The sequence below is a fragment of the Leptonotus elevatus genome, chromosome 9 (assembly GCF_054856555.1).
Source record: "Leptonotus elevatus isolate MCC_2025b chromosome 9, RoL_Lele_1.0, whole genome shotgun sequence".
In the NCBI taxonomy this organism is placed as follows: Eukaryota; Metazoa; Chordata; class Actinopteri; order Syngnathiformes; family Syngnathidae; genus Leptonotus; species Leptonotus elevatus.
In genome coordinates this window covers 3,088,670-3,110,224 of record NC_141247.1, presented here as the reverse complement: position 1 = coordinate 3,110,224, position 21,555 = coordinate 3,088,670, and the positions used below count along the sequence as shown (strand labels likewise).

Below are 21,555 nucleotides of genomic sequence, written 5' to 3'. Positions count from 1 at the left end.
CTAGAAAAGGGTTTATTCTTTTTATTTTTTTTTTACTTGCAACCTTTATTTTACAAAGGCAGGGCATGTCATACATTACAGATTTATTTTATTTTAAACAAACCCCACAATGAATCAAGGCATTTATTTTAGGTATTCATACAAACGTGAGGCATTTGAGAGCTTACAGTATTTGGCACTTTAAAACAACATATATCACTTCATATATAAAAAAAAATAAAAATTGTGATCAAATATGTCTTGGCTTCATTATTTTAAGAAGCTGATGTCAATATGGTCGTTTCAGGCATGTAGGTGAATAAAAGTCTGACAAAGTAACTGCATTGTTTTGTTTCTCTCTTTTCCATTGTCACTTGTAATGTTATTTTTATAAAACAATCAGAAACGTGAATATGTCTTTATTTATGCCTTACATGTTCTGCCTCAAAAGTTTCCCACAAAGGCCTACTGTAAATTTACATCAGTAGTACTGTACATCTTATGGCACAGTACTGTTCCACAATGGCAATTCACATCCAACACGTATCTTGGGAAGGGAACATTTGTTAAACAATTACATATTTAATCTAAGCAACAAAATCACAGCTAGCCTTCAACATTATAGCACCAAACTAAAGTCTTCTCAATGTCAGGCTGATGCTGACATTCCTCACATTTATTTTTAACTTCTCAATAGTTTTTCTCTCTTTTCTTTCATTGTAGTGGTGGATAATATTTCTCATGAGAAAGAAGTGTGTTGAAGGAGACATATCATTCATGAAGTAATTATTCTCCTCCATCTCTGAAAAAAACAGTTGAGCTCCTTGGCTGTCGAGCCACCCTGCTAGCTCAGGAACAAGACTGACCGTCCGAAGAAGGTCTTTCTCTTCCTTGCTAGTAGCACCATGTAGTTCGTCACACAGCACATAGTGATGAGAGGATCCTGTTGATGGATGACTGCCACCTGTCTCATTTTCACAGTTTCGCTCCAACAGCCAAGGAAGGTGTATCGTCAGTATTTGGTTCTTAGCTGCCTGTATGTTCTCAGGTGTTGGTGGAGCAAGACGTCCTTCATGTGGCTGGAACGGTACATTTTCTGCCTCTCTCAGGTTGGTGTGGTTCACAAGATCGTGCGCAGAATCATAAAGTGATACGTTGGGCAGATGTGTCCATGCCAGCAACATATCCGCAAAGTCCCTAGGGCCGTCTGCCCTGATGTTGGATTTCAAGCTGTACACCACACCGCAGGGACACATAATCACAGCAAAGCCACCTTGATGAAAGAAAATAATTCAATAAATAACATGTATATACAATAGCATAAAATTAGAGCCGACCAGAATAATGCGAAGCTCTCACCTGATGCGCCCCAGATCTTTTCAAGCAATTTATCATAGACTTGCCTATTTTTCATTTTAGTCCTGATGCGCAGCATGAGATCAAAGTGAGAACCTTTGGCGTCGACACGACATTCGTTACAGAGCTTACGCAATTCATTCATCTGTGTAGGTCAAGAGAAACAATCAATACACTTGACGTGTGTTGAGTGTATGTTACATCTGCTGGAGGCCTTCTGTTGTGAGTGACAAATGCAAATTTCTTAAAAATGCTATTTGCTCCATGCAACTGCAAAACAGCGATTTTCACATCCTTTGCAAAAAAAACAATAAAAAGGTAGATAAGTGTTACAGAATCCTGTTTGACAGACATACCTTCAATTAGGGCTGCTCGATTATGGAAACAATTATAATCACGATTGTTTTAGGAATAATTGAAATAACGATTATTCAAACGATTATTTTTTTGGTACAAAACAAGAAAATGTTTAAGCATTTAAAAAATATTAAGACCACTTAAAAAAAAAATAGAAACACTATAATTATGTAAGTTCCTTTTAGATCAAACAGAATTTATAATAATATATATTTATCTATTTATGTTGGTAAAAACTTGAAATTGGAGTGCAGCATGTGCACTGTGCAGTAGGACGATCACTTATGTTTTGGTACAAAACAAGAAAATGTTTAAACTTAAAAATAAAAAAAGACAAATAAAATTATTTGAAACACTATAATTATGCAAGTTCCTTTTGGATGAAACAAAATTTTAAATAGTTATTTTAAAATTTTACAAATGTCCAAATGTATAAATTTAAACAACTCAAAAATTTGAATTAATCATCTTTTTTTTATGATTATATATTGTATTTGTGGAGTGTAATAATTGAAATTGAAATTTGATTAATTGTACAGCCCTACCTCCAATTTCATCAATTCATTTATGATTCTGTCTTCAGTTATCTTGATGTCACTTTTAACTTTTAAGAATTCAGTGTTCAACACGGTGTTGGAGTTTCGTGTGCCTCGCCCAATCCAAGGTGCCCAAAAATGGTAACTAGGAGGGACAGTAAAAGGGTTCTTCCTGTTACCTGTTAAGATAGGACACATTTGTTAAACATGAAGTTATTAAACATGTTGCAAGCAGATGCTTCTGTTGCTGCATTTAACCATAAATGACATTGTTCAATTTTTTATGTTCTTTGTACAGAATCAGAACTAAAGGATAGACCAATTATCGGCCGGGCCGATTACGGGTGCCGATGTTTGGCATTTTGAAAAATATCTGCATTGGCTTTTTTTTACAAATCTGAAGGCCACTACAGCTGGTATCTCACTGAGCGGTGAATGCTTGCCAACGTAGCGAATTTTTGATTTTCATCAGGATTTGTAAGATGTTTTTACTTGTCGAAAAGAAATTGTTCAGACCATTTTTGAGCGTCTGCAAAGATCTTTTGAACCCTTTTACGAACCCTTTTACGAATTAGCTACATTCACATGCAATTGTTGCTCAGTGCGATACATTTAACTTTTCATTAAAAAAGTTGAAATTTATCATTTAACTTTTTATTTTTTTACAGTAGATAACTTTAGGGAGATATTTACTTGCTTCGTTTTTAATTTAGCTTAACACATTCTGATGACCCTGACAGCTCCCTGCAATTTTTAAAAATAATTTTTTAACCAAGTTGTCTTTTCTTTATATGTTTAAAATTAAAACAAAAACCTTCTAAGTGTTGAAAAAATTGTTTTGACAAACATACTTAATGACATTTCAACAAAGTAAATTTTTTAAAATTTTGATGCTAATATTTTCTTTTTTAACTTTAAATTAAAATCGGCTTGAAATATCTGTTATCGGCCTCCTTGACCACCAATAATCGGTGTCGACCTTGAAAAAAACATATCGTTCTATCACTGCTCCAAACCTGAGCCAACATAAAAGAGAATTACACTTACTCAATATAAGCCCTCTGGCAATCATCTCCATGGAAATGGAATCCCAGAATTCTTCGATGTTCAGCTCACCTGTGTAATCCTCAGGGACCTCCTCCACATCACTCACTTGAAAGATAAGTCAAAGTCACACAACAGTGTCAACATCATCTCAATCTTACTCTCAAATATGGTGAAATGACCTCATACAATGATTAAATCATATTTTGTTCTGTTATGAAAGGTCTTACCAGGCATGCTAAACAAGCAGGGCGTCTGTTTATGTAGATCCATAATTACAACAGGTGGGAAGGAGCCACAATTCACACATGAGAATTTGTAGTCATGCGCTGTGATAGCTTCAAAATGCAAATACGCATGAAGAAGTTTATCCCTGCTGGGTAACACGGTGTTCCAAGTCGCTTCCAAGGCATCAAAAACTCGACCAATGGATGTGTGAGACTGTAAAGTCAAACAAAGTGTTCAATCAACGGATGTCAAATACTGCATTCAACACATCTTCACTATATCATTTATAGGGCCCGACCGATGTGCATCTTTTTAGATCCATGTCAATAACAGTTTTTGCCCGGAAAAAATACAGATTACCTATTAATCTTCTGATTTTTTATAAATATATGTTTAATGCATAAAATTATCCCTTCTCACGCAATTATTTTTTAATGGGTGTCACACACAAACTTTCACTATTAAGATGTTCTGCTTTGAATGACAAGTCAATAGTAAGACCTTATCAACAAATTTGAATGAAGTATACAAGGTTTTTATATACATTTATGTGTCTATAAAAAAAAAAATCTTACTTCTTTACAACTGCTGTAAAGCATTAACCTTTTCTTTGATATATTTTTATCTTGTGTTATTTTCACAAGTCGTGGGACTTACTGGGCTAACCAAGGACCCCGGGTATTGCGTTTCGTGCCATGTCATGTGGAAATGCTGTTAAAACACACGCACGCGCGCACACACACACACACACACACACACACACACACACACACACACACACACACACACACACACACACACACACACACACACACACACACACACACAAATCCTTGGATGTTTGTATCCTTGAATTTTGAGGAAAAAGTCTTTGAAATCTTGAAATATAAACTTTAAATATAACTTGGAAGGACAATGACAAAAATAAAACAATAAAAAGTGAAATAAGAATAGAATAAACTAAAACAATAGTAACTGAAACAACAGAACAAATACTGACTGTACCTGTGCGTTTTTGGCCTCATGGGGGCAGTGTGGTGCCGTGTGTCCATGGTGTACACACTTAAAGTGAGTACAGAAGAAAGTTACAAGACTGGACTCCGATTGAATTCTAATAAAATAAATAATTTTTCACACATTGGGAATAATGTTTGCCTTTGCGTAGTGTTATCTTACCTGTGGGTATGTGTTCCAATACCATTTGTGTGTGAATATTCGTTATTTGAAGGAAAAACCCTCCCGAAGTCGATGCTAACTTGCTGTTAGCATTTGAATGGGATCCTTCCTTCCCCTTTAGCATTAGCGCTAGGCAAAATGTCTCATAAACGAAGCATGTATAACATACGCTACACACTTGCTTGTTGCTAATGCTACGCAGGCAAAATGGTGCATTCAGGGTACTTCCACAGCGTCGGAAACGTCAAATTTCTTCGATGATAACGTTTTAAGGGGAAGATAATTGGCCATTTGCCCCAATTGGCCGATTGTTTTGGCCGGAGTTTGAAGGGCAATTATCGGCGGTCGGTCAGGCCCTAAATTCATTTATATACAGTACCTGGAGTGAGTTCCTTAAGAATATGCACAGATTTAAGGTCAATATGACTTCATTATCAAAATTGTGCAACCCGTCCTGATACTCTTGGTACCTGTAACGCATCCCACATTGATTACATTCTTTGCAGTAAGTGTGGACACCTGGGAAGAGAAAAGTAAAGTGTAAGCCTTTCCGTTTGTGATGCAAAGAATTAAGCTTATACAAAATGATTTGAACTGACCTTGCAGAACACCATTCAAAGAAACAATCCGTGCTTGGCTTGTAATGAGCACTGGTGGGCCAAGAAGTGTCCCCGGACATGCAAAGCACATGGTTTCCTGAGGAATAAGATACTTGGAACGCTCTTCATTTTTCACAGTCAGCACATGCTCGGGCAGAACAGCTGGGTACTTTTTCGAAGCGTAAATGTACGAGACCATTGGTTTCAGGTGGTCTTCTTGAAGAGGATACATGATGTCTACATCGTCTGATGGTTCTTGTTCAATAAAGTTGTCTGGTTCTGTGATCTCTGTGCTCTGTACCGTGCTGAACAGATAGCGCTGTGTCTCATATAAATGCCATTTTGACATACATTTATGAAGGCATGACGTATTTGATTTGCAACATGGACAGTGCCATGTATTCATTTTGATGTCATAGGTCACCATGACGCGCCCTAGGGGGCAGAAATAGCTTGTGGTCGGTTCATAGACTGATACGTAGCGTTTGTACTCTGACCCCATGCTGACATCAACAGAGACTGACACATTGGCCGTCTCCGCCTGCGACTGCAGCTGCAGACATTGCTGTTTCTTGTTTTCTCGAAACCATTTGATGTTCACCATGTCACTGATTGTGTCTTCACAGAGCGCAGTCCTGATGGCATTAGTATTACAGTACTGTAGGGCGTGGACATGATGACACTGAAATGTTGTCAAGCCATTCCCAGTGGCAAAGTCACAGGCCTGCTGGCACTCACTGGACTCGCATGTGATTTGGTGCTCCTTCCCCCACGTTTTCTTCTGCACATGCAGAGGCACAACTGGACCGAAAAATGACTTCTTCACTGCATATAAGCCATTACGTTCATCGATGCATACAGCCTCGAGATGGGAACCTGCAGGGATGTTTTTGACACCCCAATCTGTGTGTTTCCTGTAAGTGTGTTTCTTCAAATTCTTCCTGAGTATTTGCACTCCACATTGAGGGCAAAGCACAATTGGTTGCTTTGGACGGTGCATTCTGTCAGCAGTGCTGTCCCTCACACTGCCTATCGAGGACACCTGCAGGGAGCTTGTCTTGTTTTCTGATCCTGCTGAAATGGTTCCTTCCATTTTTGCACCATCTTCCTCAGTTGTTTCCATCACATTTCCTTGGTCTGATGTTGGCGCACTACAGACCTGCAAGTGCCTTACAAAATCCAGCCGTTTAATGATGGTCTTCAGGCAGAGAGGGCAGTGGAAGTGACCACTACGTCCACTTCTGCAGGTATGGTGGCACCTTATAATGCGAAAATCTATTAAGAAAAAAAAGCATTATGCTTAGTGAAGTCTTAAACTAAGACATGAAACAAATTAATGGAAGTTTTAAAGCCTAATTGACATTTCATGAGACAAGTTGTGGTTCATTTCGGCCATGCAAATCAAGCTAAACACAATTTGGATACAGTGCCGAGACATTCCATTTCAATGGCAGCCATGAAACATGACAGAGGAGATACTGAGGTTTAAAATAGTTTGGTTGCGTCAGTATAAAAGACCCACACATGTACATGTCAGGACTAAAATTGCTCAACAGTCAGTCCACATTGTAGTAATAAAAAGGTGGGTTGGAGCAGGAATTTCATCAGTACTATTTTAATGAGTGTCTACCATGGACGAAAATGTATGGCTCACGCTGCATACAAATTTCAAGGTCTAACCCGTTAGTAATCTGATGGCCCTAATTGCATGCCGATTACAAATTTGGCTACATGGACAACGAGGCTAAATAGATGACAACCTATAAAGATTCGCTTCCCAGAAGTCATTTTGACATGACACCCATGTTCAATTTTGAGTTTTTCCACTGGAATAGATCTCATCCACCCCCGGGGCCTTGCCACCGAGAGCTTTCCAACCACCTCAGTGACTTCGACCCCAGCGATAGGAGAGCCCACACCTCAGAGTCCCAAGACTCTGTTTCCTCAAAAGGAGGCGTGACGGTGGAATTGAGGAGGTCTTCGCCCGGAGTTCCTAAGGGCTCTGGATGTTGTGGAGCTGTCGTGGTTGATACAACATCGCATGGATATCGGGGGACAGTGCCTCTGGACTGACAGACTGGGGTGGTGGTCCTCTTTTTTAAGAAGGTGGACCGGAGGGTGTATTCCAACCATAGAGGGAATCACACTCCTCAGCCTCCCTGGTAAGGTCTATTCAGGAGTGCTGGAGAGGAGGGTCCGTCGGGAAGTCGAATCTCAGATTCAGGAGCAGCAGTGTGGTTTTCGTCCTGGTCGTGGAACAGTGGACCAGCTCTACACCCTCGGCAGGGTCCTCGAGGGTGCATGGGAGTTCGCTCAACCAGTCTACATGTGTTTTGTGGATTTGGAGAAGGCGTTCGACCGTGTCCCTTGGGGAGTCCTGTGGGGGGTGCTTCGGAAGTACGGGGTACTGAGCCCCCTGATACGGGCTGTTCGGTCCCTGTACAACCGGTGTCAGAGTTTGGTCCGCATTGCCGGCAGTAATTCAAATTCGTTCCCAGTGAGGTTTGGACCCCAGCAAGGTTGTCCTTTGTCATCGAATCTGTTCATAACTTTTTAAAATAATTTCTAGGCATAGCCGAATTGTTGAGGGGGTCCGGTTTGGTGGCCTCAGCATTGCATCTCTGCTTTTTGCAGATGGTGTGGTGCTGTTGGCTTCCTCAAGCCATGATCTCCTACTCTCGCTGGAGCGGTTCACAGCCGACTGTGAAGCGGTTGGGATGAAGATCAGAACCTCCAAATCCGAGACCATGGTCCTTAGTCGGAAAAGGGTACATGCTCTCTCCAGATCGGGGATGAGATCCTGCCCCAAGTGGAGGAGTTCAAGTATCTTGGGGTCTTGTTCACCAGTGAGGGCAGAAGGGAGCGGAAGATCGACAGGCGGATCAGTGCAGCATCTGCAGTGATGCGGACTCTGTATCGGTCTGTTGTGGTGAAGAAGGAGCTGAGCCAAAAGGCGAAACTCTCGATTTACCGGTCGATCTACATTCCTACCCTCACCCATGGTCATGAGCTGTGGGTCGTGACCGAAAAAACAAGATCTAGGATACAAGCGTCTGAAATGAGTTTCCTCTGCAGGGTATCCGAGCTCTCCCTTAGAGATAGGGTGAGAAGCTCGGTCATCTGGGAGGGACTCAAGAGTCGGGCCGCTACTCCTCCACGTTGAGAGGAGCCAGTTGAGGTGGCATGTCCCATCGGCGGGATGGCCCCGGGCACGACCCAGGACACGCTGGAGAGACTATGTCTCTCGGCTGGCCCTGGAATGCCTTGGGATCCCGCCGGAGGAGCTGGTTGAAGTGGCTGGGGAGAGGGAAGTCTGGGCTTCCCTGCTAAAGCTGCTGCCCCCGCGACCCTACCCCGGATTAAGCGGTAGATAATGGATGGATGGATGGATGGATGGATGGATGGATGGATGGATGGATGGATGGATGGATGGATTGGAATAGATGTGACACAAAATACCTAGGTTGGTCAATTACACCTGTGTTTACCCTAATATGAAATGTCAAAATGGCTGCTGCAAAGAGGGCCAAGTCACGTCATACATAAAGCACTGTCACTGTCCTAGGCAAAGGAATCCACAGGACATGTCATGAAACAAATAGAAAAATGCAATAGAAAAACATCCACACAAAAAATGTCAAACATGGAAAATTTAAATCATGATTACCATGACAGCCTTAAGCCTTAAGATGATTGGTTGATTGATTACACATAGCACTCAATTTTAATGACAAGTGGTTGCAGATATTGTTCATTTGAGTACTTTAAGACCGAATATAAAACCGAATTGAAAATAGGCCTATTACAAAATAACGTTAAGTACTGTGCTGGCAGGCTTAGTTAGTTAAAGTCACTTTGTTGCAAACAAACAAATTATAACACAAAACTGACAAGAGGTCAACTAACCTTTATGGTGAACAGCACTAGCAACATGGAGTTCTACGTGCTTCAACAAATATGCATGACTTCGAGATATAAATTTCTCTTTCGGGCAAAAGGGACAGTGGAAGCGCTTGCAACAGGTCGTGCATCTCTTCAATGGAGGGATATCGTTTTGGTGGAAAACGGAAATGTGTACCTGAAACATGAATCCAAAAATAAACCATCAAAGTCTGTAACCATAACTTCTTATTATGGGCTAGCTAATATTCATTGTCTAACATTTAAGTATGTATGTGGGTAGCCTAGCTACTGTTGACTGGCTGTTGGACGTTACTTAACTCGGTATACCTAGTGCCTGGTGAAAATCTATGTATTATATGTCTCCTCACAGTCGAAGCCCATGTAAAATCGGTAACAATTTAACCCCTGACACAATTTTCAAAATGAAAAAGAAAGTCGGCCATTTTAACTCTTTGATGCCAGACGTTTTCAGAAAAGGGATGCCGTCAGTGCCAGCCGATTTAAGCATTTTGACTGATCTTTCAAGGTCCACAGAAAATGTTCTGTTCGGACTATGGAAACACACGTACTACCAAATGAAAGATTGGACTTTCATCTTTCATCAGAAAAAAAAAGTTTGTTTCTACCTTATTCCGTTCTTTAGTAATCAACAATAGAAAATGGTTAGTTTCACCCAATTTCGCCTGTTTTGGACCAAAATACGGAGAAATCAAGCTTTTAGTGAAACGATATTATTTCATGCATTCTAGTGAATTTTACACTTCTTTTTGTCCATGAATGATGCCACAAACACTTAAATAGTGCTTTACTTCTATAAAACACTACCACCAAGAATGAAAAAGTGTTTTTTGATAGCAAAATACGTTTATTACGTTTATTTACATTCAACAGTGTAACAATTTGACAACAATTTGGCAAACTATTTACAAATGTGTGCAACTGTGGTGCTATTTACAAATATGTGGATGTTTCAACGAGTTTTTCTTTTTGTTTTTTCTCCCCTGCGTGCAAGGAGACGCAACCAACCGCATTTGCACAACAGATTGCCTCTTCGCGTGCAAAAGCTCCACTTTCTTGCAGGCCGTTTTTTCCGGGGAATAGCAAGTATATACTGCAGTGTGTGTTGCCATCAAGTCTAATATCAGGATCATGCTACGGTTTCGTTACGGTGGTGTTACGTCTCGCTTCCTCATGTCCTTCAGTTGCTAAACCGGGTTGTAAGAGATGTTTTGATCCATTTTATCCACTCCATTCATGGTGGCATCGTAGTCCAGAAACAGTGTCTTCTCCGTGATCAGACTGTACCCGCTCCTCCGATGAATATGCATTAGACTCGGGGTACTCTTCATTGTCCGACAAAATGTCCGCATGTGAAAGCTCCGGCGTTAGCAGAGCTAGCCGGTGAGGCTTACTACGTGATCATAACAGTCGCGTCAAGGCTTCCAACTGTGGCGTCAACCTCGGGATTCACCATCATCATCATCATCAATCTGCATTGGTCGATGCCAACTCTCCATCGCCCGATCGAATGTCCGATTGTGTAGAAGTACCCGGTCGGTTATTGTGCGCGTTTTCCGGCCTTAGCAGCGCTAGCCGCGCTTAGCCGGTGTGAGGCTTATTACGTGATCATAACAGTCGCGTCAAGGCTTCCAACTTTGGCGTCAAGCTCGGAGTCATCATCATCGTCGACATCAATGCGCTTTTTAGTATTGATCGATGCTTTCCGTCTTTGAAAAAAATGCTCAAGCGTGAGCTGCTTGCAACCGGTTGCTTGGTCAGCCATTGTGGCTTATTCAGCCATGTCTCCTCAACACTCTAGCTCCGCTTCACGTCTTCTACTGACGCCCACGGTGGGCGGCCCATCCAACCTTGTGCAAAGAGAGTCATCGCTGCCCTCTAGGGGCCAAAACGAGTCTTTTACTAACCAGATCTGCCTGATACTTTCAGCACAGCTGCCCAAGGCTTTCCTGCACCCGTTTCCAAAAAAAACCAAAAAAAACATAGTGAACGTCTTTTAACGTCCTCGGCGCCCTTCCCGAGGTTTATGCTAAACGTTTTATAACGTTTATGGCGGTCAAAGAGTTAACAAGCCACAGATTTGATTGCGCAATTTGAGTGGCAATGCAGCCATTGTTTTACGTTTTTCACTGTGTTCAGACTTCACGTTATTCATCTTAACATTACACCACTACTGATGATGATGTAGAACACGTGTCCTACTTTTAATCACAACTTCAAAATTTCATGATAGGCCAATTACATGTGATATGCTAATGATAGTCTGACCTGCTATCCTGAATTTATAGTTGACAAAAAAAAACACATAAACCTCTCGGTGAGTAAGGCCATTTTTCCAATCCATAATTACATCTTAATTAAACATTTTACTATGTTTCTGCCTAATTGAATATAAACTGGTCGATCAGCACACATTTTTTGACCCGCTACTGCCCAGGTCCATTGTTATCCATTGGTATGTGATTTTGACCAGCCACCAAGGCTCATATTTTCAATTGCTTTCAATGTATATTTAATGTATTTTATCATCTACAACATGACTCTCAACTGTGCTTTATTTATTTATTTATTTCTATGGACCCAACGACTTGAGATAGACATGTTTGTCCACTCTTAACTCTTAATTATTTTTTCTATAAATGTTGAGTGCCAAATTAAAGCATATGTTAACTGACTGCCATCTGCAAACTGTTTGGTGCTTGATCATTGTTAGCTGGGCCCTTGGCTTCCTATAATGATTTCAAGTTCATTAGTTCATATTTACTATAGTTTAGCAACATTTCCAAGAAAGAGTCACAAAATTATCAAAGTTTGAACTAGGATTAAAAAGAAAAAAGAAAAAAAGTTGGCAGTGGCTCTGAATTGTCAATCGCCGGTGCAATATATTCTTGGCTAGGCGTGAACTCCTACTTTACCGTGATTACACTAGGTTAGCCGTGAATATTTTATTTTGATACATATATAAATCCGTCGACATGTATGCCGCTGGGTATCGGTTATTTTGCCGTGAGTCGTGCACTGTGCCTGTCTGGTTCCTGCCTCACTTCACCCACTTCTGCCTCTTTTCACTTTCAGGTTTTCCTTTTTATTTTGCCACCGAAAATAGGCTGTTATTGGCATTGACAGCTTAATCCTAACCATAAACCCCAGGCTCGTTTACGACTCCTGATTGACTAAAAGCAATAGATACAAATAATAAATAAAATAAAAATGTCAAGAGCGGTACTGTATTTGGATCCGTAACCTAGCACCTTCGACGTGAGCGCTCGAACCACTACTTCACGAGCTGATACACACATATAATTCACCCAAACGGCGCAAAATTTGTACTTTAAGCTCTCGCGCAATTAAAGGCAAAATAACGCTAGTGGCGAGATGCCGGTCACGGCAAAATAAGCACTGCAAAAAAAGGTCACCTCCCAAAACCCAAATGCCTTTGCATTAAGACGGTGACCAGAAATTGGTGCACTTTCAACAGTTATAAAGCGTCAAAACGATTTTTCCACTCAAATCGGTTTTTGTTACACCCCTTCTATCTGTCTAGAGTACTAGACTGATTTATCTGGATTATTATTTTTTTAAACAAACATATAATCTATAACGTAGCTAGCAAACGATAGCTAATATACGCTAATCAAACATGTCCCTAACCATAAAATCTTTTGGGGGGGGGGGGGGCACCTCCACCGAATATAGCAACATAGCGACTTACCCGCCGCGACTCCATTTTGGTTGTTTTGAAAACTTAATGCTAAAAAGATTACTTCCGGTACCAGCATCGTGATTCCGGTCATCGACCGCTCACGCTCGCCGTTGCGAGACGTAAAGCCATCGGCGGCCATTTTACGTTGCTACTCGCTGAGTGCGACAATTCCGAACATCTGGGCATGTCAAATTCTGACAACGCAATGCAAACGCTTCCACGGTGAAAACAAACGTCGTATTGTATTGCATTGGTCCGTGACTAGCACAAATAAAAGCAGGCAGAATAATAGTTAAACGACATGTCATCACATTTTGAAATTAAAATAAACAACACTCCAGATAAAAAATATTTAAAATAGATAATGATGTGAAATCACTATAGCTTTTGTGATGAGAGCCACGAAACGGTTGTTCATTTAATTTAGTGCCGTCCGTCTTTTAGTTTGTTTTGGAAATACTTGCCTTGCCTGAGAGCATGTTGCAGTATAACCCCTTTCTATCTTTGTTTTTGTTTTTATTTTTTCCACGGTTGTATATTTGTTCATCGTTTTATTGACTGATTGTTCTATTTGTATTGTATTTGTATTGATTATTGCATTTATATTTGATAAACGTTTACATTTGTATCATCTATATATTTTGCAATAAAAAAATAAATAAAGAAATAAGCCATGGCTTTAACCCGTCAGCACTTCTTTCGGATTTTGATGTTGCAAATGATGTGATCGGTAAAATCTCTTGTAATAAATATGTCAAACAAACTTCTCAAGTCCATAGTTTGTTGCAGCATAACCTTTTGTTTTTGTTGTTTTCCCCCTCTTTATTTACATTTTCCTTTTTAAATAATTATTTTCTTGTTTTGTATTTGTTCATGTTAATTTGAGCGATTGTTTCAATTATATTGATATTGTATTGATTGTCTTATGATGTTTATATTTGAGAAATGTGTGTTGTCTGTTGTTTACAATAAAAAAAAAATACTAATAATCATTCACACACACACAAACAGTGGAAGGGAGCCTGACAAATCAAGATGGTGTTCCTCGGCAGAAAAGGAAAGATATTTCAAAATATATAAAACATTTCTGACCATAATTCTAATTGAGGGAACACATTTAAAAGAACAAATTTATATTTGTAAGAGGGCGATAGATAGGGGGTGGGGGTGGGGGGGGGGGGGGGAATAAGAGCTCGGCGCGGAGTGATGACCTCACAACCCGACAAATGCAAGCATACACGTAGAACCCCGCCCTTTCCGGTCATGTGACGTTTTGGACCCGCGTCTTCTAGTGTTGGCGGGTGTTTATTGACTGCCAGACCAGGGAAGTTTTCGCCTCACGCTTTATTGCAACACTATTTTACTATTTGTAACCGCGTTGACGTGTACATAACAAGAAGATGTCTGACTTGGCCAGAGGTAGAAGACGTGACGGAAACAACACCGAACTAGAGGACAGGTAACCTGAGTGGAGTTTCAGTAGTGTGTTCGAAGATGGGCCAATCTTTGTTGTTTTGTTTTGCCATTGTTTTAAATATGTATTTGGTACAGTTACGACTGCAATGAATCTAACGTTTGGCAAGCTGCTTTCTCGTGCTTAAATGTTCACTAACTTGATAGCTTTAGATTTTGCTTTTATCTACTTTGAGGGTTTTATTGTGGTGGTTATAGAGCTAGTTGAGCTAGCTGGTCCTTAATCGCCTTAAAATATTTTCTCCGTCCTGTTTGTAAATCGCCACTGCTAAGTGAAAATGAAAGAAAGGAGCGATTTTTTTCCCATTTGGGTAGCCCATTTGTGAGCAAAGATCTCTTACTTGGCCGGTTGGACGAACAGCAGGCAGTCGGAAGTAAGGAGCAAATGGCGGGAGAAACAAGTGGCCCCTTGTTCTCTTGAACAAAAGACAAGGTGTACTATTTAGTTGACAAACTGGTATACAAATATATGCGATAAAAATGTGAGAGCTTTCAAATGGATTGAACCAACCACCTTTTCCCTTCCCAAACATGGCGTGCACAAATTTTTGACCCACTTGCCAGTTAATTGACGCTGGCCTGTCCGTAAATAAATGTAGCAAAATCAGTATAGGTTCTTACTTTTCTATTATTATTTTTATTTTTATTTTTTACAATTTATTTTAATATACTATACTGTAGGTTTTATCCACTTAAATTGATCAGTGATCAAAAATCATTTTACCGTGCTGCATATTTTTTTTTTGCGTTTTGTTAAATCTCTCTAAGGAATGGCTTGAACAAGAGCAAATGTTAAATATTCAGTTAGATTTTATATTGGAAAAAAAACCATAGTAAAAAAACAAAACAACAGAAGTCATATTTTCTTAAAGGTTTAAATAATACAGTGTAAAGTAGCAGTCCTATATCACGTGGTCCAGCTCTTCGCGGCCATACCATTGTGGACAGTCCAGCAGAACAAACATGTTTGCACAAACAAAAAATGGTGCTAATTGCAAAAATGTTGCATGTTAAGGTGCAAAGCAACTACCGCCATCGATACCATCACAGTCCTGTGCAGAAGTTTATTGACCTGACTGAACTATAAGGTGTTGGAAAAGCTAACTTGTGTTGTCTTTTTGAGATAATGAAATTGGCTTGGTAATACAAAACATTGAAGTTTGATAAATATGCAAACAAATCTGGAAGCGGGTAAATACTTTTTAATGACACGGTATATGATTCTTCAGTATTTTACTGTTTAGATTTATTGACTGTATGAATGTTCTATTAGCTAGAAATGTACATACTGTTGAAATATGTTGATTTAATACATTTGTTGATTTCAAGTCTTTTTTTTCCTCCCGTCACCACTTTATAGGTCTCATGGCCCATCACGGTGGTCCCACTGCAGGAAACGAGGCGTTGATGGAAGCTTGCGGTCCAGGAGAGATGATGATGATGATGGCCAAGATGACACTCACATTAACAGCAGAAATGCCAGGTAAGCGTGTCTTTACTAGGGCTGCAACTAACGTTGACTTCGATAATATATTAGTCTATCGATTATTTTTTTCTATTGATGAACCAGTTTTTAAAAAAGTTTAAATTTACGTCCCTTTACTACAACCAGGACATTATTTCAAATTGACTGTGCAGAAAAGTGCACAAACGGTGATGCCCACTTCGGATTTTTTGTTAATCTGATCTTTTTATGTTCTTGTTCACATTACAAAAGCAAATCCGACTTTTAATGTAAACACAATGCGCCCGTAATGTGACACGCATGTGCAAATAGCAAGTGACGTGCAAAAAACCCCGTCATGGGGCAGTGTTTGTGGAAGAAAATATGGTCCTGCGTGTAAAGGGCACATTTTTTTTAATCTCTTATCGCCTGAGTAGCGAGGTTGGAAGAGGTAGAAACATTTTGGGGAAATAAGGCGACATTCGTTTGCGTAATGTCTCAAATGTTGTTAAAACTTTGTTAAAACGTCACAAAATGTCTCAAAATGAGAGAGATGACAAACTTATAGTTGGCGAATTCAACATTGTGCAACATTCGCAGCTCAGTGTGACAGGGGCTTTGTATGTCAGTTTTTCTGTAAATTATAGCGGTATCGCAATTTTTAAAATGATAAAGTCGCGATTTTTTAAATTTAAGAAATACAAATTTAATTACATAAGAAATAAGAGAAGTATTGAATAAATACACTAGCTTATTAAAATAAACACCTTTTGTAAATATATATAAAGCATGCAAAATACAATCACAAAAATGACAGTTCTGCTTTCAAGTAGTTTAATACAATCAATATAGCAAATGTCTTAAAAGTGCACTTGACAACTTGGTGGGTATTAAGTCATGGTTAAAAAAACGCGTAAACACAAAGTACAAAAATAACCTGCTGCTGGTAGCTACAGTGAAAAGCACCTAATAAAGATAAATGAAGATCACATTATGAATTACGGCTGGACCAGAGGCCGCTTGTTGTAAAAAACTGCACATTTGTTATCTTTTTTTGTGCCACTTTTTCTCTACAATCCGTATACATGTGGGCAATAGAGGAAAAAAAGGAGAGAGAAAAAACAAACGCCCTGGCAGATCGTAACACGGATCCAATGTCATTCGGCGCGAGTTTGGTGAACGCTTTTGTGAGGGTCTGCTCTTTTGGAGGTGCATGCATGAGCTGTTGGATACACTACGCTATAACTCAGTTCCAGCCAGATGTCTATCAAAGTGTACACAATCACACAAGCACCTAATCATTTCAGTGTTAAATATACTGGCTAGTACCCCATAGCACTTAAGAGGAACTCTTCCTACTGTGACAGAAAAAAAAAGTTGGAACATCGATAGTCATTCTGGTGCTCTGTGTTTGTTTCTTTGGCTGCTAAATGCTATCTTGGTTGACAGTTCAACAGATATAATACATTCATCACCGGATATGACAACTTTCTTGCTCACCATTCTCCAGCTCCTTTTTGGCTGGGTGTTTATGGACCGCAATGATATTGTCTGACATTATTTTTATTTCACCTTGCTGGGTGATATAGTAAAAGAAGCAACTCCACAATATGTTTTGCTGTATGGTTGCGAGAAGCGAACTCCTTGAACTCGCGTGCATCTATGCGGCTCAAGCCTACAGACTGTCTCAGTGGTTGATTCACAGTTTTGCTATTCAATGTGTGTTAATGGAGAATAATATGCAAATTTTGCCTGCAAACTGCAATGTAAAATGGCTTATTTCGAGCCTTGGCACATAGTATAATACTTTGGGTCAATTTGATCAAATACAAATTTGATCAGTGTTTGCCTCCAACTCCCTTCTTCATAAAGGAGATAATTTTGTTTTCACCATAGTAAACTGCACTAAATAAAAATTTTAGTGTATTAGTTATGTATATATTTTTTAAGGTTTACTGGACTTGCAGGTCTGATCCCAGCAATAGGCTCCTCCCATTGTGTGTTTGTCACAAGTGATTGAAGTCATTTCAACTGCATTATTATGACAAGCAGCCAAACGAGTACCTACTTATGCTCACATTGAACAGTGGAGATGATGTGCACTCTCTCTCGTTGACTATATAAAATGAAGTATTTTTAAAATATCTGTGATAAGACATCAAGGTGTCCCGTGTTTTTCTTCTCCAGTTTTACCACTCCAGAAAGCAGAGGCCCGGTGTCTCGCTATGCTCGACGGGCTGACTGGGGCAGCCAGGTGGAAGATGACGAGATGATAAGAGATGTGCAGAGAGACATGCAGCGGTAACAAACTGCTTCTCCTAATCTGTGGCATTATCTTGGACTCTTGTTTTTCACGCTTGCTTGTTTGAATTCAGATAACAAGTTCCAGTTTGCATTTCTGTTTTAAAGTGAATGTCATTTTCATTCATTCATTTATTTATTTATTTCCTTTATGAAATAAAAGAAACGATGAGAATTAAAATTACTATTCAATACTTTTGCTGCTCTATTATACTGTAAAATGTTTTTGAATGGTACACACACAAACTCAGTTATTGCTAATCCACTGTATGTTTACTGTTCAGCTACAGGAGGAGGATACTTGCTGCAGACGTCACCCAGAGAGAGAGGAAGACATCTTCTGGCTCTTCTGGCAGGTACGAATTAGGGCCCGACCGATATGCAATTTTATTTATTTTTTTAGGTCGATACAGATTTTTGGCAGAAAAAAAATACAGATTAATCTGCCAATTATTTAAAAATACATATTTAATGCATACAATTTATTTAATGCATCCATGCTGTACATACTTAAAGTGAGTACGGAAGAAAGTTGCGATTAAATTCTATAAAATAACTTGTTTTTCAAACATTGGGAATAATTTGTGCCTTTGCGTAGTGTTATCTTACCTGTGGGTATGCGTTCCCACAGCATTTGTGTGTGAATATTTGTTACTTGAAGGAAGTCGATGCTAACTTCCTGTTATCATTTGAATGGGATCCTCCCTTTGCTTTTAGCATTAACGCTAGGTTAGCATGTTTTCTATTTAAACGTGCATTGGATGTAATTCTTATTGTCCTGTGTTTAGTTTTACACTTAACTCCAATTGGGATGTCATTAAACAGTTTAACGGACGCTTGGGGGGACAACAGAATAGCCATAATAACTTACTCTACACGTGCTAGTTGCTAATGCTATGCAAACAAAATGGTGCATTCAGGGTACTTTGACAACGTCGGAAACTTTGGTTTTCTTCGGTGATAACGTTAAGGGGAAAATAATCTGACATTTGGCCCAATTGGCCGATTGTTTTGGCCGATGTTTGAAAGCCAACAATCGGCTGATTAATCGGTCGTGCCTTGTACGAATGTTATGATTTCTTTTTCACTCGTTAAATTCAACATGAATGATTTGTGATGCATTAGAAATACGCCATGAGATTTGTGATTGTGTCAACAGGTCAATAAATTTCATAGTTTTTGTAAGAACATGTCCATCTATCGCTACTTCTTTTTTTGCATTGATTCTGCAGCTGTGACTCCAAAGAGGGTGAAAACGTAGAAATGGATGAAACTGTGTTGCTACGGCGACAGAAACAGATAAACTACGGCAAGAATACACTGGCCTATGATCGATATCTCAAAGAGGTTCCCAAGTAGGTCCAAAGCGAAGACACGCATGCACATACACACGCACTCTCCCTTAGTGTTATAGCTACATAAAGATAAGTTAACTCCAATAAATAGCACAGATGGGAAACTACAGCTGGAACCTTGTCTTAGCTACTTCCTCTACCTCTTCCAGGCACATGCGACAGCTAGGTGTTCATCCAAAGACTCCCAATAAATTCAAGAAATACAGTCGGCGTTCCTGGGACCAGCAGATCAAACTGTGGAAGGTCAAACTGCATGCGTGGGACCCCCCAGCACAAGAGGGAGGAGAAGTCGATGCCAACAATGTGTAAGCAAACGTTTCACTTCTTTTGACTGACCCTATGCTCTTGCTGTTCTTTTCATCTGTTTTGTACTCTGCTCTTGCAGCGAAGAGCTTTGTCTTGAGGACGTCATGGACATTGAGCTGGACTTTCCTATATTATCGGATACTGGGAATGGTACATGCTCTTTCAGCACACGCAACCTGACACTGGAGGTGAGATTTATACTTCTTACGGGTGAAGCTCATCTCTGAGAACGTACACGTGTCATGGCAGAAAGTATGCAATTCGTGTTTGTCTGCAAATAGACGTGGGGCAAAACATCAGGAACGAGGAGGCATTTTTGTTGAAGTGGTGAATGGCAGGTCTTCACTACAGTAGCTTATTTTATTTGGCTAGTATTAGCCAAACGTTTAAAAATGCATTTTCCATAACGCACTACTGCTAAAAGCATTGGCTCATTTGCCTTATACAGTATACACACTCTCCCACGCGCAGTCCCACTATAATTCCTGACAGAATATATAAAAAAAAAAGAAGAGAAAACAAAATTCAGATGATTGATAATCAGATTGTTGGCTAAGTGATTTTCTATATTGTAGGTTAGCAAGAGCTGTGTATTATTTGGGCAAAATAAAATAAAAGCTTGTTCTTCCAATTTAGTTATGTCCAGAACCTGTTTGTTTTTTGCATGATCATTTACATTTTTTATGCAATAACGTGTCACGTAATTCATATTGATAAAGGATAGATGGTCATGCGTTCCTGCACGAGAAGGATTTCTTATTGCATTGTGTGATCTGTTGCAGGAGGATGACTGTGTAGGAACTCCAGTCAAAATGCAGAAGACCGAAACCACAGCAGATCTTGACATGCCATAGCTCTTATGTTCGCCCTGTTGTCAAATGTTCATAAACATCTCAATTATTTTATGTTCACTCTCCAACTGTAAAACACTTTGATTTACCTTTAATGAAGGCCTCTGTTCTGGGAGTAAACTACTTGCCTTACCAAAACATATTGTTTATTACAAATCACTCAGGGATTGTTTCTTTACAGTGTTACATCAGTGTAATTGGATAATGTGTTGGTGTTCATAGATAGCACTTGAAACACACTGTTGTTGAATTACGGGGAGAAGTTTAAAACCATTGTTTTCCTTTTAATGGCTCACTGTTGTGAAATTTGATTTCAGTGTACAATTTTAAAAGTGATATAAAAAAAATCAGAGATGGAAAGTTTTACAATTTTTTCTTCTAGTTAAAGATTTTGAAATAAAAAACACTTGTTTGTGGTACCATGTTAAATTATTTGTCTCTCCCTCTTTTCTTCTCTCACAATCACACACACACACACACTTGTCTGTATCATCGTGGGGACAGCTCATTGACATGATGCATTTGCTAGCCCCTTCCTCTAACCCCAATCATTAAACATGATTGCCTACCCCCATTCCTTTCCCTAACCTCAACCATAACCCAATTCACACCAAAACTCTAAAACCAAGTCTTGACACTCAAAAAGAGGTCTGAACTTGTGGGGATCACCAAAATACCTCCACAATTTCAAGTTGGTCCCCACAATGGTAGTTAAATCTGGAAAAACATGAGTGTATGGGCCTCACAATGTAGCAAAGACAAAACCACACACACTGACTTTTGTACATTACATTAGTCGTGCTTACGCTGTAAAGAGATTTGGTTTGAAAGAATGGCAACACCTCTTTAACTTAGATATAATCAGTTCAGAAATCCATATTCTTTTTTTCGGTTTAATTGTAACTTGTGAGTGCACTGGAGTTTAT

General features: G+C 39.5%; 2 protein-coding genes across 4 annotated transcripts; one reads left to right on the top strand and one right to left on the bottom strand.

Moving 5' to 3' along the window:
- Positions 1-109: 109 nt before the first annotated feature.
- On the bottom strand, positions 110-13,053 carry LOC147167865 (uncharacterized). Of its 2 annotated transcripts, XM_086085678.1 has the most exons (9): positions 12,909-13,032; positions 9,182-9,353; positions 5,276-6,550; positions 5,056-5,195; positions 3,503-3,713; positions 3,276-3,380; positions 2,238-2,407; positions 1,339-1,480; positions 110-1,252 (listed from the first exon to the last, which is right to left on the bottom strand). In XM_086085678.1, the coding sequence occupies exons 1-9, from the start codon at positions 12,921-12,923 to the stop codon at positions 612-614; spliced, it is 2,871 nt and encodes a 956-aa protein (XP_085941804.1). In that variant the 5' UTR covers positions 12,924-13,032; the 3' UTR covers positions 110-611. The 2 variants fall into 2 exon arrangements, with proteins under 2 accessions (XP_085941804.1, XP_085941805.1); XM_086085679.1 differs by lacking the exon at positions 9,182-9,353 and having other exon boundaries at positions 12,909-13,053.
- Positions 13,054-14,155: 1,102 nt separating this feature from the next.
- On the top strand, positions 14,156-21,058 carry slbp (stem-loop histone mRNA binding protein). Of its 2 annotated transcripts, none has more exons than XM_086084978.1 (8): positions 14,156-14,358; positions 15,733-15,855; positions 18,004-18,117; positions 18,408-18,473; positions 19,350-19,472; positions 19,622-19,777; positions 19,858-19,966; positions 20,561-21,058. In XM_086084978.1, the coding sequence occupies exons 1-8, from the start codon at positions 14,300-14,302 to the stop codon at positions 20,630-20,632; spliced, it is 822 nt and encodes a 273-aa protein (XP_085941104.1). In that variant the 5' UTR covers positions 14,156-14,299; the 3' UTR covers positions 20,633-21,058. The 2 variants fall into 2 exon arrangements, with proteins under 2 accessions (XP_085941104.1, XP_085941103.1); XM_086084977.1 differs by having other exon boundaries at positions 18,402-18,473.
- The last annotated feature ends 497 nt before the right edge of the window (positions 21,059-21,555 follow it).

Bases quoted from the DNA above. Each gene is read 5' to 3' on its own strand.
- slbp (XM_086084977.1), top strand. From the start codon at position 14,300: ATGTCTGACTTGGCCAGAGGTAGAAGACGTGACGGAAACAACACCGAA. The intron at 18,474-19,349 runs GTACGAATTAGG...TTGATTCTGCAG, and splicing joins TCTTCTGGCTCTTCTGGCAG to CTGTGACTCCAAAGAGGGTG. The intron at 19,473-19,621 runs GTAGGTCCAAAG...TACCTCTTCCAG, and splicing joins TATCTCAAAGAGGTTCCCAA to GCACATGCGACAGCTAGGTG.
- LOC147167865 (XM_086085678.1), bottom strand. The intron at 5,196-5,275 runs GTCAGTTCAAAT...TTCTCTTCCCAG, and splicing joins TTTGAATGGTGTTCTGCAAG to GTGTCCACACTTACTGCAAA. The intron at 3,714-5,055 runs GTACTGTATATA...TTGACTTTACAG, and splicing joins TCTTAAGGAACTCACTCCAG to TCTCACACATCCATTGGTCG.